Source organism: Abrus precatorius, unplaced genomic scaffold (genome assembly GCF_003935025.1).
Source record: "Abrus precatorius isolate BTA unplaced genomic scaffold, Abrus_2018 Scaffold3, whole genome shotgun sequence".
Lineage (NCBI taxonomy): Eukaryota > Viridiplantae > Streptophyta > Magnoliopsida > Fabales > Fabaceae > Abrus > Abrus precatorius.
This window is the reverse complement of record NW_020874373.1, coordinates 1,816,400-1,835,861: the sequence shown is the minus strand read 5'-3', so window position 1 is coordinate 1,835,861 and position 19,462 is coordinate 1,816,400. Positions and strand designations below refer to the sequence as shown.

At 31.4% G+C, this 19,462-nt stretch overlaps 1 protein-coding gene across 1 annotated transcript; it reads left to right on the top strand.

Annotated features, from left to right (window-relative positions):
• The first annotated feature begins 11,237 nt into the window (after positions 1-11,237).
• Positions 11,238-17,538, top strand: LOC113862993 (ABC transporter B family member 1). Its single transcript, XM_027496347.1, has 10 exons — positions 11,238-11,812; positions 11,914-11,968; positions 12,061-12,236; positions 12,344-12,544; positions 12,645-12,904; positions 12,991-13,307; positions 13,661-13,884; positions 14,746-15,119; positions 15,269-15,983; positions 16,066-17,538. Exons 1-10 carry the CDS (start codon positions 11,396-11,398, stop codon positions 17,347-17,349), a joined length of 4,023 nt encoding a protein of 1,340 aa, XP_027352148.1. The 5' UTR covers positions 11,238-11,395; the 3' UTR covers positions 17,350-17,538.
• Positions 17,539-19,462: the final 1,924 nt, after the last annotated feature.

Genomic DNA, 19,462 nt, shown 5'->3' with positions numbered 1-19,462 from the left:
ATAAATTAATGGGAAGAAAATTGTGGAGACGCCACTTTAGGCGAGTAAAAATCTTATCTAGGATTTTTCTAAAAAGAAACTCAGTTTCGTTAATCGTTATGTAGTTTTCAGCTGTTCCAGATACCTGGTACAGAATAAAGGAGACATTTCTTTAGTTCATCACAATTGGAATCCCTTAAAGCTTTCTTGGAGTATTTGGAAAGCAAATTAAAAGCCTAATGACAAGGGAGTGTGCATTTTTTTTTTCTTTTTCTTGGAAGCAAATGATAGAGTACACACTACAAAACAACGTTGTGTACGATTTTCATTTGTATATGAACCTATCATAATAACCAAGCTGGAAAAATATGTTGTCACACCCACTAAAGGGAAGAGCTGAGCTACTTTAACACGAAGCATTTGCATGTCCTGACAAATGGAGGGAATGAGTTGGTAATAATGTGTTATCTTTTTTGTAAATGAAATTTCTTTAATCATTATATCTGCTTTAACGTGTTTGGCAGCTATAACGAATACAGAGCATGGAAGCTTCAATATCTTGGTGTGATCAAGATCTTTGTATCCTTGTTTAAACTTTAAAGCACTCCTCACCCATGATTAGCGCATTGATTGATGGGTTACCTCCTCATTGATAGGGATGTTTATTGAATTAGATAAACTCGATAAACTCAATAAATGGTTAAATTAGTTCAGATTTGTTTTTTCACAAAAAGTTAAAAAAATTTTATAAATAAATTATATATTATTAGAGAGAGTTTAAGAGAAATTTAAAACTCATATACATAAAAAAAAATTAACACTTATACAGAAAAATAAAAAAAATAAAAAAATATTTATGCTAAGTTAAGACAAATGTAATTATGTGAGTTCAGATATAAATTAGCTAACAAAAATAACTTTTTATTACTAACATGACATAGCACTTCGAAGACTTTAGGATTTAAGATTTTTTTCTCTTTAAAACATTATAAGAAAATATCGTATTATTTTTATATAATCATAAATATTACATTATATTTATCTAAATAATTAATAAACATATTTATTTTTTTTATTATAATAAAAAATTGAATTTAACCCCAACCAAACTAAATAAACCTGGTATATATCGTTGAAAAGAGTGCTCAAATCCTAATCCAACGATTTTGATTATTTATATTTTTTTCTCCTCTAAAATAAATCTGAATTGTCCCGTGTACATCGTTATGCATCAATAGTTAAGCTAGCTACTATTATAAAAAAAAAAAATTTAATAGCATAATTGATTTAACTTAAATTTAGAAAAAATCATTTATTTTAGAAATAAAATAAATACTTTTAAAATAAACTGAAAAAAATATACACTAAGTTATTCAATTGGATTTTTTTTTTAATTCTCACAATCTACTCTTAGGAAGCATTTGATGTATGGAATTTTATCAGTTCTCAAAAATTATATTTTGTGACAATGTCAAAAATATTTTTGGTATATATTAAATATTTTTAGAAATATGATACAATTTTTTTTTAAATGTTTTGATATCGTGCTTAGTTTAATTATAATTTCTTTAGAATATTGGTACTTTTTTTAGAAAAAGTATTTCTTTACTCTTTATGATATTTGATAATTTTATTTACACTGTTAACTATGTTTATGTTTATTTGATTTTTTTAAAATAAATTAAAATTTAAAACATAAAATATAAAATTAACTTTATTAATATATATATGTATAAACTAAGTTGATATTAAAGAATATTAACAGATGTAATTGTATTTTTGTAATATATATATAAAAAAAATTGTCTTTATAAATTTTATATTCTTAATTAACCTCTCAGAATAATGTTTTAAAACAAATTAATTGAAAATTTTATAAAATATTTTTTAAATATTTATACTAAAATATGAATTTAACAATTTTAACTTAAAATTCTTAAAGTATTTTTAAAAATATATCTTATTAAGACATCTTTTTACTATTTTTTTTTTTCGTGAGTAATTTTCATCGAAGAATATAGTAGTAATGATAGGTTGTTTATTCCGATACTATCTGTGAATAGGATGCTTCATATCTCGGAAAGACGAGAGCAAATATTTGAAGATTTTTCTTCTTTGTCTTTTAAAATGACTACTCAACTACTATCTCAGTACCAAGGAATTTTTCGAGATAATCAAGAACTACTAGTTGAAGGGTGGATTCAAATCCATGCACATAAGAAGTGAAGATCTTACATGGATATTTTCAGCTAGTTAAACAAACAAACGTTGCAGAAGAACTTGGTATTTTTTTAGAAAGGGAATCAAACACGGACAATTTATGTGAAAACGATGGTTAGAAACTTAAAAACTATTGTGCACGTCACTCTGTTCATGACAAGAAGGAACATATATTGTTAAATGTTAGTTGTCACCTGGCTTTCGCCCTATTCAATACAGACTTTCCTAGGTCCTAGCTCTCCACAACTAGGGAATATTTGTAGCCAAAATTTTTATTTATTTTACCAGAACTTAGATAATCATATATATTCAACTTACCAGTTACCAATTGTACGATAAAAAAAAAAAAAGTAGCTATTATACTTAGAGTTGCACAGATAACACATTTGTTTTTAACATATTCTGGTTAAAACTTTTAAAAATTTATACAAATATGAAGAAGAACTATTAAATTAAAAATAATATTTTCACAATTTATATAATTTTAATAAATTTTAATCAATAATAAAGAGTGAGTTTAAAAATATATGTTAAATAATGTGTTATTAGTGTTTTTTAATATTTTATGTTATTTTTATTTTATCTCTTTTTTTTATCACATTATTTGTTATATCTTTTACTTTTTTTCTTTTCTTTTTTTACTACTCATTTTCATCCGTTTAATGAATATTAAAGCATTATTTTTCATTAAAAAAAATAATAATACTAATGATATATATCATCACCTTGTCACTAGGTTTGTCCATGCCTGTCTGTTGGTAGAAATTTGCCTACAAAATCCAAGTCTTGATGACAAGATTTGCCACTCATAACTGCTAGGATTTTGATATTATTTGCCATTATTAAGTAGCGCTTAAATCAAAGAAAAGGTTTAGAACGAATTATTAAAGCCAAAAGTTGCCTCTGATATGAGGGAATGTATAAATTAGTCACTAAGTTACCAAAACGAGAGGTTTAGAAAGTCATGCTTGGTTGTTGAGAATTTGGACAATACTCTAATGCAATGGCCAGGTTGGGAACTAGGGATTTTCAAACATCTATCTCTATTTGTCAACTCTTGAGAAACTGTTGGATGTGAACTCGTTGGCAACTTGCTATTGTACAACAACATGAGCAGGACAGGCAAAAAAAAAATATCACACCAGAAACGAGGTTCGTGTCTGGTCTCATTTGAAAATAATAAAGAAACAATTTAAATTGTCTATTGTGGGAAACTTTCATATTAAACAAAAATTATCAATCAAGTGTGTATAACTAAATTCGCATTCTCATGCAGAGAAAAAAAGAGACAGATTAGTTCCTTTTTTTTTTCTTTAATCAAATAGAAAAACAAAGCCAAATATGTATGTATCAAATTTGTCACTGGTTGAGTCTTAATTCATGATTTAAGTGGTATTATTTTTAATCTTTTATCTACCACGGAAGGCTGTTGTTAATTCGTTATTCCTCCATACCATTTCTCTATCTTCAATTGAATCCTAATAAGAGTCTTCCTAATTTTTGGTAAGAATATTTACATGGAATTTTCTATACTAAAGTATTTTCAAACTTATTTATATATCAGTCTTTTCCCCTTATAGATGTTTTTACAATTTGGCAATTTACTAATCCCTAAGGTGAAGCCGACCCTACATATAATTGCAAACTTATTTTATGCCCGAATACATTTTCTTAGTTAATTTGATCAGCAATGAGTCTCAACTCTGATTTGCACTGCTCAAGAAATGGAAAAGGTATGCTAAAGTTGGCTTGACCTGTACTCCTCTCGCTTCTCAACTTGGACCTCATTGATAGTATCCATCAAATAAATAATGTATATATAACCTCTACAATCATGAGTCCTACAATGTACAAATCTTATATAAGAATCTTTGTTAATCAAGTTTGTTTTTTATTTGCTAAAAATAACTCTTTTTTAGGCGAATATTCCAAATACATAGATACGCAAGACTAGACTATGTTGAAAATTGCAAGAAATAAAAGGTGCTGAAAAAGGGTACGAAATTGCAAGAAATAATTCAAGGGTGGGTCCGCGAGCAATATTATCACAAGTTCAGTAGTTAGGACGCGAATGGAACCATCTTGCCGTAGAAGTTGTGTATGCAACGCATGGAATCAACATAACTTAATAATTAAGATCACATGATCTCTTTTGGTGTTTAATATATAATTTTCTTGCACAGCTAATTACAAGAAAGACAACGGAATGGCATAATTGGTGTCACAAAGCACCACTTCTTAGAGAAGTATTTGAGTGGGTACTTGAGTATTTGTTGTATTTGGGTTAACCTTAATCGTCTAACCAATGGGCACAAGTATGCAAAACCCATTATGGACATCACCCTTAGGTCTTACAGCCATGATTATTTATCTCTTGAAGAGAGAGAGAGAGAGAGAGAGAGAGAGAGAGAGAGGCAACACCTATTTTTTGACTTCAATTCAATGCCATTCTCTCTCCCCAAATTTGGCCGATTATAAGAGATAAAATATCGTTGTGCTGTGAAATTACTTGTTTTTGGTTTCTTTATGGAAGTTTGATCACCGACCCCTTTTTCTTTTCACCTAATCTTTAACAAACAAAATGGAAGTTTATTTGACTTTTCCTCTTTATTTTATCTCATTCTCAAGACCTTATTTTATCTCTTTAGTTATGTAACGCTCAAGACAAGGAATTGATTGATATAATAAAATTGTTCTCAAGGTGGAATTCGTCGTCTTAGTATTATATTATGTTTTCCCTCTCTTTTTCCGTGTCCTGCAAATCCTAGCTCTCTAGGATTTATCCTATCTGTTAGTGGGCAAATCACATTATCCTCAATTTATAGCTGTGGAACGTTATGATACATCGCATTTTCTGTTTTCCTATTAACCTGTGATTTAGGGCAATCAAATCAAAGATATTATACGAGGCCTATGCTATTTAGATATTAAATTATAAGTGAGATTCACGTAAATATATTTTTTTAATAGATATTAACATTTTATAAAATATATAATGAACACGAGTGAAGCCTATGCTATTTAGGACGATCATCAAGGTCATCTTCACAGAACAAGTTAAATGTCAAATTGTTGATAGTGAATCGCTAATGGACATGAGTTAAATTATAAGTAATAAAGAATGGGTGAATATCGTTCTTATAAAGATTACGTCATTTATCATCTTATAAAATTACCGCTATTTGTTTTACTCTTAAAACAACAATTTTAATTATTGCAAGAGATGTAAATAAGATTTAAAAATAGAACAAAACAAGCTTAATCATAAACACTTCTATTTGGATGACCAGAGAAATAAAAGGGATAACATAGAAATAATATATTATGCAGATGTACAGAAAAATTTTATAAAAAAAATACTTTTTTAAGTGAATAAAAGTATGAGTAAAATAAAACAAATAAATTAAATAAAAAAGATGCTTTTATCCTCATAAAAAATCATTTTATTAAACCAAACAATATGATTAAAAAATATGCTAATTGATTGAGCATAAAATCCGATTAGGGGTAGTCAATTAATAAAAATAATAATCAATGATTATTCAATTTCGAATTCTACGGTCGATAGAGACCAAACCATGTGCCATCACCTAATGTTGTTAGTTAACATTGTGTCATGCTAATGTTGTTATCTGACGAGACAAACATGAACCAAAACTAGGTTTCTTATATATCTTATTTAGGGTTGAACTTTCATACTTAGTTCCTTGACAAAGATCGAGTTGAAACAAATAGACATAGACCCAATAGAAGCGGGATGTAGAAGGAAAAAAGTGGGAACATAAGAAAAATATTGAGGAAATGAGATTGCAGAATGTCAAGAAAACAAAGAAAAAGAAAAGGAGGGCTCCTCCTTGAGAGCTGAGCAAGGAAGAAGAAAACGTAAATTGGAGATAAACTCATTCACTTTTTATTCATTCTTCCTTCGTCCACAAATCTTGCGTCAATAGGCAAGGATTTTTAATTTTTTTTGGTGAGCCCCATGTTAATTTTTTTTTTTTAACCATGTGTCAAATGAGTGAATTATTATACTATATCTTATTTATTTATTTTGCATTTTTTTTTCTCATCTATTTCAATCAAAACAAACAAAGGGCAAGAAAACTAATGTTGAATCCTCCTAATCCTTACTCGAAGCAATCACATTCCTTCGCAATTAAAGTTGTAACATTCCATTAAAAATAATCTTACAAAATTAGTTAACTACAATCCCAAACACCTATCACTCCCAACACCTAGAAAGAGGGAGAAGAAAGAAATGGAGCAAAAAAACAATTTTATCATTTTCAACGTAGAATCTTTAAAATGAAAAATATGATTATGTATATATTTTTAAATCTATTTTTAAAAAGTTAGTTCTTTCGTCCCCATTTTCATAAGAGGAAAAAAAAAAAACAACTCAAAATTGTAGATGAGATATCTTGGGAGGGATTCCCAATCAACTTGTAGAATTGCCATCCTTACTCTCCTCCCTTATGACATATATCCAGCATAGCAGTAATTTTTTTGTTTTAGCTAGCATAGTAACAACTTGTTCTTAATTCCTGTTTTTAAATTCATGTTCTGAAACATTTTTTTTTATTCTTTGTTACTAAAAAATAGTTCTTAAATATTATTTGAAAAACAATATAATAATTAACAAGCTCTTGAAAATTGATTTCGATTTAAAAATTTTCATATAAAGATGGTCAAATAAAAAGAAGTAATAAAATTCAGCATGCAAAACCAGTCTTAATTCAAATGCATACAGCCATGCCCATGTGCTTAAGCGAATAATACTTTTTTTTATTAAATGTATTTAAAAGAAGTTGCTATAAGTTGTTGACTTCTGTAAAATAATATACAGAACGAGGATTTTTAAAAAATGACCATTTAGCGGATGAAAACATATCTGATTGACAAAAATATTTAATTGAATGATTTTTTTAGGTGGATGAATTGTAACCATTCACAACAAAGATATCATATACATACTAATGGTTAATCATTAGGTTTGCCTCATTTGTATTGATTTTACGTAATAGAAATAAAATTGTTTTTATAGATCGATATTATAAATATGTCAATAACACGATATATCGTATGAATAAATAATTTTACTAATATATAAAGAAACTAATATTATATGCTATAAGTAATTCATATTATTATATAATACATTATACTATTATTATGGACTCGTAATATTTAAATTATATATAAATTTTTTAAGCGATTAGATGTTATATAGATAATCATATGTTAGTGGTAAGAGTCTCAAATGTCATTGTCGAAATTAATGACCAAGAAATGTGAATACCAACTCATCGGTACTTCCATTCATCAAAGTAATTAATTTATACCACCCAACTCCATCTTATTAAAAATTATTATAGTTTTGATAAATAAAAAATAATTAATTACAATTAAAACATTAAGAAACAGCATATGAGATTTTTAATTTTTTTTAATTTCACTCAAAAAAATTATCCTGCTAACGCAATAGCGTGTTGCAGGTCGTTTATGCATGCAGTGCATGGCATTGGCAACAAGTGGATAAAAGACAAAGAAGTGTGTATCAGAAGTGACTTTTTCCATTTGCATTTTACGACTTTCCTGTTTGAGTTGCAAATTTCCATATATATCATAGTGTAGCAAATCTATGTACGTATTCCCACGTTAAGACAAGCTGGGGTTAGGTTCAGTCGCCCCATTAATACAAGTTTTCAACTCTCATCTACGACCATATCCATGTCATGCTCTTTCAGACACATTCTTCCCAAATTTCTGTGATTGAATCAAACACACCGATAATTCATTCATAAATGCGTTACAATTACTACAATGGTGGCTAAGAAAATCCTGTTTGGAAGCTCTAAGAAAAGAGGAAAGAATGAAAAGTGAAATCGATGTTTTTTCTTATAGTGTTTAACCTTCTTTTTTTTGTTTTTATCTAATTACATGACAAGATTTTCTATTTTAGTGATTTTTTTATATACAAAGTTTGATGTCAAGACTTAAGATCTCATTTAAAGATTAAGCATGCACTACTTAAATTATTCTCTCATCAATTATTTAATCCTCCATTAAAATTTAGAAAAAAAAATTAATATCATTTTTTTAAAATGAAAATAAATAAATAAAGTGACAATTTTTTATTAAAAATACTTATCATCTAGGAAATATAAAAATGTAATAAATAATATATTTTAATAAAAAATATTAATTTAAAGCGTTTAAATCAATCTTAAAAATTAAAATAAAACTATAAAAATTATAATAAAAACATCAATTAAAGAAGATAGATTCATAAATTATCTTAAAATTAAATTAGTGCACGTATAAATTCAAGTTTAAAAAAAATTAAATTTGTATTATTTTAACCTTACTCATTATAACATTCATGTAAGATTCACGTTTATAAATTTTTTAATAAAATCCTAAAAACATGCTTAATCACATGACATGTTAGATGATTACAAGTATAGCCTCTAAAAAAGTGATAAATGGAAGTAAACTATATAGTACATAACTCTAAACTGATAGAAGAAGGTTATTTTATAAAACGAAGTGGCGTACTGGCTGGGAATTCATTGATATTTGACCCAAATTTAACGATGGAGCCTCTCTTTCTGTGGTTCAACAAGTGCCCGTTGGTGGAGGGCACTGACCCCTCAGTATAAGGAACACACCCTAAAGCCAAGCCTGTACGACAAGCGTTTAAAGGGGCGAAAGAGAAACATAGAAACAAATCCAACATATCCCTTTTTTATTATTTTTTCCTTTATTTGTGCAATAATAGTAAAAGTATTATGTTCGTATATTTTTCCTATTTTTATATTTTGTTTCCTTCGGATTCACGTCAATCCTTCAACAATATTATATTCATCTCTGGAAAAACAAAAAAACAAAGGAAATTTAACAATGTCAGAATCTGGGACACGTTATTGTGTTGTTTTTAAGCTAAAAAAAGAGCTGACCTGCCATTTTTTCTGATCTTAATTAAACCCAGACTGTGATGTGAGTAAGAGGTGCTTTACAGTCTTTGATGAAATAGACGTTCATTTTAATGTTTGAACCTTAAAATATGAAAAACGGCATTGATATCTATTTTAAAATAATTTAAAATTTTAATTATATATTCATCTAACATTAAAATAAATATTAGTCACGTAAAAAGGTACTGATATTTTCTTTATCATTTTTATTAAAAATGTATATTAGATGTATTAGTTTTTTTTCATCTTTTAAGAAAAATTTCAAAAATCTTCTTCAATAAAATAATAAAAATACATACATCTATAAAAATTATCATAATATTTTTGAGTAATTAATATATTTTTATTATAATATAATATTAATAAGTTTTACTATCTTTGATCTTATTCTTATAAGATCTAAAATATTAAATTGAAGTTGAATTCTTTTATTAAGTTTACAAAAATAGTTAAGCTATATAATCATAACATTTTAAAATTATCCATTTATCAATGTTTAAAAATAATAATCCACAACATATTACTAATAAGTATACACAAATCCAATAGCTTGTGAAATAAATAATTTTATGAATGAATATTATAATTTTATGAATGAATGAATATTATATTATAATAAATAATTATATGGTATCATTAAAAAAAAAATTTGGTTACATATACAAAGTGATAGAAATGAATTTTTAACAATAACTATAATTGAATCCATTATAAGAGAAAAACATATATTTTTTATGATTCAACAAAATTTAATCCATCTAAAAGGTAAATATTAAATAAATATTGTTTCAAATTTACTGAATACTTTTATAAAAAATATATATTTTTGAAGTTATATATTTGATGCATAAGATATAAAATTATTAACAAATTTTGTCTACAACACAAGTGAAAATCACTTAAATTTTAATTATAACAAGATTTTAAAAATTATATTATAATTTTTCATGTTAAAATGTAAAGTATTCACTTCAAGATAATTAGTAATAATATTTTTTATAAGTATAAATATTTTCATAAATATGCTTTTATCTTATGTTTTATTAAGTTTTTATAATAATATATTTTTATTGAAGTTAAAAATATTATATTTTCACAAATAATAAAAAAAATGGAGGAATCCCTAGATAGGTCGAGGATTGCCTGACAAATTTGGTGATGGTACTTGGCTTTCTTAAATGTTTTAAGGTTTAACGTTGCTGGAAATATAAATGTCCACATTTTAACTGGTTGTTAACGTGTGAATTTTATATCAGTAACAGTTATCTCCCTTTTTAAATTATATAAATGCTTTCTTTTGAAAAAGAAAAGGACGTTCTTTACGTGACGTGCTTTTGTTTTTCTTTTCTTATTTTTTGTGTTCGAGCAGTAAAGAAAACTGGCTTGGGATTGGGTCAAGTAAAAATATGATGGAGAAAATTTATGTATTATTATTTAGTTATGGTATGGTTCGTGTTGTATATAAATTAAAACTTATTTTTATTTTTAAAACATTTATATTTAATGTTATCATATGTTATTAATTAAATAAACAAGATATTTTTTTTTTATTTTAGTGAATAAACTTCAAGTTGAAGCCAGATGAAGAATAGAAATCGGCGGTCACTTAATTATTCCATTAAAAAGGGTGACCTTGTTAAAAAAATAGTTTCAACATCAATTTGTGTTTTTTTTATTTTGTTATTATTGAATCTGTTTGAGTCAAAAATTGCTCTTCAAGTTTTGTGACAACAGTGTTTTTTGTCGGGTGGAAAATCAGAACTTTCTCTCTCCCAATGAATGTCTCCAAACTTTTCTCCGTCTAGGTTCTCACCATGTGTCACTTTCGGTGTTTTTCACAGAACAAGAAAACTGAACATTAACCTACAAACACTCTTCACTCTCACAAGTTAATAGCCACGAGTGAGTGAGTGAGTGATGAACATGCCAACAACACACATCACACCACTCCCTCGCAACAAGAATCAACAATAAAAAGAGTGTAATTAATAACCCTTCACTCACACACACACACCCCCCTAGATAAAAATTTTATAAAAAAATTGAACAAATAAAGAAGGTGATTGAGATTTGAGAGAAAGTAGAAAAAGTTAGTTAGCATGAGTTAGGAGTGGTGAGTGAGATAATAAAGGAGAGGAGAGAGGGGTTGGAAGTTGTGCATACATTTATATTATTATACATAAACATAATAGTAATAATAAAGCTAAGACATTTTGCAAATGTCACAAGACTCTGAGGAGATAAAGACCATTGAGCAGTGGAAATGGTCTGAAATGCAAGGCCTTGAGCTTGTCTCTGATGCTTCTGATTCATCATATAAACCAGAGGAAGATCCTCAACACCAAGTTCCAAGGGAAATGGACACTTCTGAACCCAACAAAGATGCTTCTGCTTCTGCTACTTCTGTTGCTGCAACAAGTAATGGAGAGAAGCCAGAGAGTGTTCCCTCTGTTGGGTTTGGAGAGCTTTTCAGATTTGCTGATGGGTTGGATTACATTCTCATGGCAATTGGAACTGTTGGAGCAATAGTACATGGTTGTTCTTTGCCTCTCTTTCTTCGTTTCTTTGCGGATCTTGTGAATTCTTTCGGTTCCAATGCTAATAATGTGGACAAGATGACCCAGGAAGTGGTGAAGGTAAAGTGAATGCAATAACAGTGACACCGCTAAAGCACAGTTCAAAGTTTCATACTTTTTTGTGAGTTTTCAAAGTTTGAGGTAATGTGATGTTTTTGCAGTATGCATTTTACTTCTTGGTGGTGGGTGCTGCTATATGGGCATCTTCATGGGCTGGTGAGTTTCAATGGAATTCCTTCACAAGTCACAAGCTTTGTTCTTCTTTGCTTCTGGATTTTTTTATGGTTTTGGACTGTTTTTTTCTGCAGAGATTTCGTGTTGGATGTGGACTGGGGAGCGTCAATCAACCAAGATGAGGATCAAGTACTTGGAAGCTGCGTTGAACCAGGACATTCAGTTCTTTGATACTGAGGTTCGAACATCCGATGTTGTTTTTGCTATCAACACTGATGCTGTGATGGTTCAGGATGCAATTAGTGAGAAGGTGAAGTAGCGAACAAGTGTTTTCCCTTTTTTGTATAGGAATTTTTGGTTTGCTTGTGTTATTAGATTTGGACTAGTTTTTGATGGGGTTGTTGTTGGTTGGTGCAGCTGGGGAATTTCATTCACTACATGGCCACGTTTGTTTCTGGTTTTGTTGTGGGTTTCACTGCTGTGTGGCAATTGGCTTTGGTCACACTCGCTGTTGTGCCTATGATAGCTGTGATTGGAGCCATTCACACCACCACCTTGGCCAAGCTCTCTGTTAAGAGCCAAGAAGCACTTTCTCAAGCTGGCAACATTGTGGAGCAGGTCAGAGCACGCACTGAATTTTCGAAGTCTTGTTAAGTGCATTTGATTTGATTGAATGTGAATTAGCATTATATGTTTTCTCACTGTTTGTGCATTGCAGACAATTGCGCAAATCCGAGTAGTGGCGGCCTTTGTTGGGGAGTCAAGAGCATTGCAGGCCTATTCATCAGCCTTGAAGATTGCACAGAAGATTGGATACAAAACTGGGTTTGCAAAGGGAATGGGATTGGGTGCCACTTACTTTGTTGTTTTCTGCTGTTATGCACTTCTGCTATGGTATGGAGGCTATTTGGTTAGGCACCACTTCACCAATGGAGGACTTGCCATTGCAACCATGTTTGCTGTTATGATTGGTGGACTGTGAGTACTGTGCTTTTTTCATGTGTTTTCAGCAAACCATTGTAATTGAAAAAACCGTTTAAGGATTTTGCTTTTGATACTCGCAGGGGTTTGGGGCAATCTGCACCTAGCATGGCTGCTTTTACAAAGGCTAGAGTTGCTGCAGCAAAGATTTTTCGTATAATTGATCACAAGCCTGGTATAGATCGAAATAGTGAATCTGGCATGGAACTAGAGACAGTTACTGGCCTTGTGGAACTGAAAAATGTGAACTTTTCTTACCCATCTAGGCCAGATGTTAGGATACTCAATGATTTCTCACTGAATGTGCCTGCGGGCAAGACCATTGCTTTGGTGGGTAGCAGTGGTTCTGGCAAGAGCACTGTTGTTTCCCTCATTGAGAGATTCTATGATCCAACTTCAGGTAAACTTTAAAAACTAGAGTATTTTTTTTTATAAAAAATTAGACTTTGGGTAAGCCTTTAGATAAGTATTTATAAGAAAAAAAAATTAATATAAAAAATGAATAATTTTTTCTTTAAAGTTAAAAGTAATTTATACTCCTCAAATTTTAAAGTAAGTTAAACACGAGAACTTCTGAAAAAAAATACATATCATAAGTTGATTTTAATTTATTAAATTACTTAAGTTTTTCTTCATATAAATATTTATTGATAAATTTATCTAAATTAGGCCGTAAGTTTAACTTGTTTGTTTGAATTTTGAGATTGCATGTTTTGTGGTTTTGTTATGATGCTGAACAAAAACTGTGCGCAGGACAAGTTCTACTAGATGGGCATGACATTAAAACATTGAAGCTGAGATGGCTAAGGCAGCAGATAGGACTGGTGAGCCAAGAGCCTGCTTTGTTTGCCACCACTATTCGAGAAAATATATTGTTGGGTAGGCCTGATGCAAACCAGGTTGAGATTGAAGAAGCTGCCAGGGTTGCTAATGCCCATTCCTTCATTGTTAAACTTCCCGATGGCTATGAAACCCAGGTATGTCATCTGTGTTTTATGAAAATGGCTCCTGAAAATGCATGTTGTGTGATGATGATGATTGATGATAGTCATGTCAATCCAATTACATCATTGGATTTGAATATCTAGCGTGCAACTATAAAAGTAGCATTGTATTATTTCCAAGGCTGGCAGTTACTTTTTAATATTATAAAATAAAATATACATTGCTAAATAGAAAAAAATGGATAACAAAATTGGAAACTATCTATCCCCCACAATTGTTGCTTTTTTTTTAAAGCATTTATCCCCTCAATCGTTACTAGTGGTAATAAACATTGTACAGAAACAGGTTAATGTCTCAACTATTTACTTTGTCAACAAGAAATCTCACCTATTTTAAAAAAATATTTTACTCCAAATATGACATTTGTATCTGCTTGTTCATGCATTGAATCTGAATAAGACCACAAGAGGGTAACATGCTTCAGTCAACTAGTCCATGTTCATTCGTAAATAAGGACAAGACAAACAGCCAGGCTGGAAATTCCCATAAAATTACAAAAACGAAGAGACCTAAAACAATCTGAATTAATTGTGTAGGAGTAGCTTCCATAAGAATGAATAATTTCTGCATAGGACTTTAAATAATCTAATTATGAACGACAATAAAAGGCATTGTTCGTACAATAATTAATTTGAGGATACGTTTTCTCCTTATCTGGTTTGTTACAAGACTATGTTTAGAACAATGAAAAATTGGATGAAGAAAAATGGAATGGAACAAAATAAAGTTTCCATTTAATTGTTGGGGAAGTAGATGAAATGATAAGGAAATTAACAAACAATTAGTCATAATTTGTTCAACTAATATCTGAGAGTAAAAATTTGCAATGGCAGGTAGGAGAAAGAGGGTTGCAACTTTCTGGAGGACAAAAACAGAGAATAGCAATAGCAAGGGCAATGCTGAAAAACCCTGCTATTCTTCTCTTAGATGAGGCAACAAGTGCATTGGATTCAGAGTCAGAGAAGCTGGTGCAAGAAGCCCTTGATCGGTTCATGATTGGCAGAACAACTCTTGTAATTGCTCATCGCCTTTCCACGATTCGCAAAGCTGACCTTGTAGCTGTACTTCAGCAAGGAAGTGTTTCTGAAATTGGAACTCATGATGAACTATTCTCAAAAGGTGAAAATGGAGTCTATGCCAAGCTTATAAGGATGCAAGAGATGGCTCATGAAACAGCTATTAATAATGCTAGAAAGAGTAGTGCAAGGTAGCTTTCACCAACAGTGAACATTGCCATTCTTTAGAAAAACTGTTTGAAGTTCATTTTCATTGTTCATGAAAGTTTATTCATTTTTGCCACTAAATATTCCATGCTGAGATATTTCATATATCACTACATGATATTTACATTTGCAGGCCTTCAAGTGCTAGAAACTCAGTAAGCTCACCCATAATTGCTAGGAATTCTTCATATGGCCGGTCACCATACTCCCGCAGGCTATCTGATTTCTCTACATCTGACTTTAGTCTGTCCCTTGACGCATCGCATCCAAATTACAGGCTTGAAAAGCTTGCTTTCAAAGAGCAAGCGAGTTCCTTTTGGCGACTTGCGAAAATGAACTCTCCTGAGTGGCTTTATGCTTTGATTGGCTCTATAGGGTCTGTTGTTTGTGGATCCCTTAGTGCGTTCTTTGCTTATGTTCTGAGTGCTGTCCTCAGTGTGTATTACAATCCAGACCACAGATACATGATCCGTGAAATAGAAAAGTACTGCTACTTGTTGATTGGCCTTTCATCAACTGCACTTCTCTTCAACACATTGCAACACTTCTTCTGGGACATTGTTGGGGAAAATCTTACAAAACGGGTGAGGGAGAAAATGCTGACGGCGGTGCTAAAAAACGAAATGGCATGGTTTGATCAAGAGGAAAATGAGAGTGCCAGGATTGCTGCAAGGCTGGCTCTTGATGCCAACAATGTTAGATCAGCAATTGGAGATAGAATTTCAGTGATTGTGCAGAACACTGCACTTATGCTAGTTGCTTGTACTGCAGGGTTTGTGTTGCAGTGGCGCCTTGCACTTGTCCTCATAGCTGTCTTCCCTGTTGTTGTTGCTGCCACTGTATTGCAGGTTTGTTTTTTAACGTTTTTTTGTGATATGCTTTGTGATTCAATTGTGTGTTTTCATTTTAATTGTTTTGGGTTTTGTACAGAAAATGTTCATGACTGGTTTCTCTGGTGACTTGGAAGCTGCTCATGCCAAGGCTACACAACTAGCAGGTGAAGCTATAGCCAATGTAAGAACTGTTGCAGCTTTCAATTCAGAAACAAAAATTGTTGGCCTTTTCAGCTCCAATCTCCAAGCTCCGCTTCAACGTTGCTTTTGGAAGGGACAAATTTCTGGAAGTGGATATGGGATAGCTCAGTTTGCTCTTTATGCTTCCTATGCACTTGGTCTTTGGTATGCTTCTTGGCTAGTGAAGCACGGCATTTCTGACTTCTCTAAAACAATCCGAGTTTTCATGGTACTAATGGTTTCTGCTAATGGTGCTGCTGAAACCTTAACACTGGCTCCTGATTTTATCAAAGGAGGCAGAGCCATGAGGTCAGTTTTTGATCTCCTTGACCGTAGAACTGAAATTGAGCCAGATGACCAAGATGCTACTCCTGTTCCTGATCGTCTTCGCGGCGAAGTTGAACTTAAACATGTTGATTTCTCTTATCCAACTAGGCCAGATATGCCAGTTTTTCGTGATCTCAGTCTTCGTGCCAGAGCTGGTAAAACTCTTGCACTTGTAGGGCCTAGTGGTTGTGGTAAGAGCTCAGTAATTGCACTTATACAAAGATTCTATGATCCAACATCTGGTAGAGTCATGATTGATGGCAAGGATATCAGGAAATACAACCTCAAGTCCTTAAGAAGACACATTTCTGTGGTACCTCAGGAACCATGCTTGTTTGCTACTACTATTTATGAAAATATTGCTTATGGGCATGATTCAGCTACTGAAGCTGAGATAATTGAGGCTGCAACTCTTGCCAATGCACACAAGTTCATATCTGGTTTGCCAGATGGATACAAAACATTTGTTGGAGAGAGAGGTGTTCAACTGTCTGGTGGACAAAAACAAAGAATAGCAGTTGCTCGTGCTTTCGTGAGGAAGGCAGAACTCATGCTTCTTGATGAGGCAACAAGTGCACTTGATGCTGAATCTGAGAGGTCTGTTCAGGAGGCACTAGACCGCGCCTCCTCAGGAAAAACAACTATTATTGTTGCACACAGGCTATCTACTATCAGGAATGCCAATTTGATTGCTGTGATTGATGATGGGAAAGTAGCTGAGCAAGGTTCTCATTCACAGTTGCTGAAAAATCACCCTGATGGGATTTATGCACGCATGATTCAGTTACAAAGGTTCACACACAGCCAAGTCATTGGAATGGCCTCTGGATCAAGTAGTTCAACAAGACCAAAAGATGATGAAAGAGAAGGCTAGCTTAGCCATTCAAAGGTTATTACCAGCTACAGGAATATATGCCACATACCCATTATAATTATTGGCAGTTTTGTTTTGACCATAGTATAGTTTGTGTATCATCCCTCCTCCCTTTTTCCCTTCCTATTCAAGAATGTATCTTCTTGTCTTTATGAATCTTACTAAGGAAATGACAGACAAATACAGGAACGAGATTGAAATGGATGAATAGGTGCTCATCCTCATGAATTTATTGAAAGTCTCCTTTTTGCATCTTGTTAGTCACCTTTACTCCAAAGAATCAACAATGTTCATCTCATCACATTATCTATCTTGATGGGCAACTCAATGTCTAATAGTTAGTAGTGTAAACAGTGTTCTTAAGGTTACTCCAATAGGCTATGTTTGAATATCTAAGGATGATTGAAATGGAATCGAATGAAGTGCAATGTGATAAAATTATCATTCAATTATTTGGATATTTTTGCAATAGAATGAAGAGAAAAAAAAAATTGGCTTCATCCCGTGCCTTCTAATTTGGAGTGAAAGAAAAGGAATGCTGTATGGAATGAAATGTTTTTTATCAGGTTATATTCTACTCTATTTTAAACAATCCACGCAAGAGAACTTGTCATCATTTTATTTTGTTCCCTTTTATTAATCCAAACAAAATCTTAGGCTGAACCACAAAAGGATTTAAATTATTGTTAAAAGTGCTAATTGATAAAGCACTATCATCAAATTGAATTATATATAAAATATTTGAGTGGGTCATTATATGTATTTACTTAATTCATAAGCAAATTGTTATATGTAGAATAAAGTGTGCTTAACACAAGGTTCTGTTTAGGACATGCAAAATCTATCTGCGTGAGTTTATAATCCTTCATAATAAAACCAACCAACTGGGACTTAAAAAGTGTTTTGTTAGGCAATGAATGGTCCTATTAAGACCCTATCACTTTCCAACATTGATATAGCAGTGGTGGCGGTGGCCATAACCAGAGATCTGGAGTCTAGCACTTGAGCTTCTTGACCATTTGAGACCCATCACAATCAAGTATTCAACATGATGCACGATCCTTTTCGTGGCAATTATAGATATTCTGGTCATGATCCCAATGGGATGCAGGTGAATATGACGAGGCTTGAAGGAGACAAACATTATTGACTTAAGATCACATGATTGTGGCACAAAAGTGCATGACTTTGAAGTAGACAACCACTTAAAAATCGGAGAAGGGTCTAAGAGTTTGTGGATACCATATATGAAAATGACACAAAAGAGGAGTGTGCATGGTGCTCAAGTGCATGCTATCCTTAATGGGGACCAAACCTTGGTCGCTTTATTAAACAAAAAAGTGAGGATATGAATAGCATAACATACGGGGTTTGATTGAAAGTGTCTCATTGCCTTGGTGGGGATGACATACTCCTTAGTATACCATAAAGAGCCTCAGCTCATGTTGGTGATATAGGGTTCGGTAACCATTTGCTTAACGACAAATTTTGGACATCAACATATGCTGTGACCTTAATATAGTTTAATAATATTATTATTATATGTGCATTTCAGCCAACCACATAGACAACGTGATATCACCTGATGAAAGCATTCATTATAGAATATCTCCTTTTCCGGATACTCCATTTAATCACATCCAACCTCAAAATGAAAGGAAATATCCTTTCATTGGTCATTGGGCATTTTTTTGTTGTTTTTTACTATTTTTCTTTCGAGGTCATCGGTGACATTAGGAGTGCTCAAGACTTATCACGTCTCACTGATTTAGTCCAATTCGAAATTAATTTTGATATCTTCGAATTTTAAAAATTAGATCTAACATTTTTTGGGAAACTAAGTTCAAGTCATAACACGTAACGTAATATGATAATAAATTTATATTGGTATTTAGTTTGAAATATAAATTATAAAATATATCTTAATATTATTTTAATTCGTAATTGAGATATATTATTATGTTAGTTGAAACAGTTTTATCTAATATATGATTAAATTTTAATCAAATCAGGGTTAAGTATAAATAAATGATCTTATTAAAATTTTGAATTAAGTAAATTTAACTAAACCTTTCCCAACCCATACTATAACAACAGAGCAGGTGCATTGTCC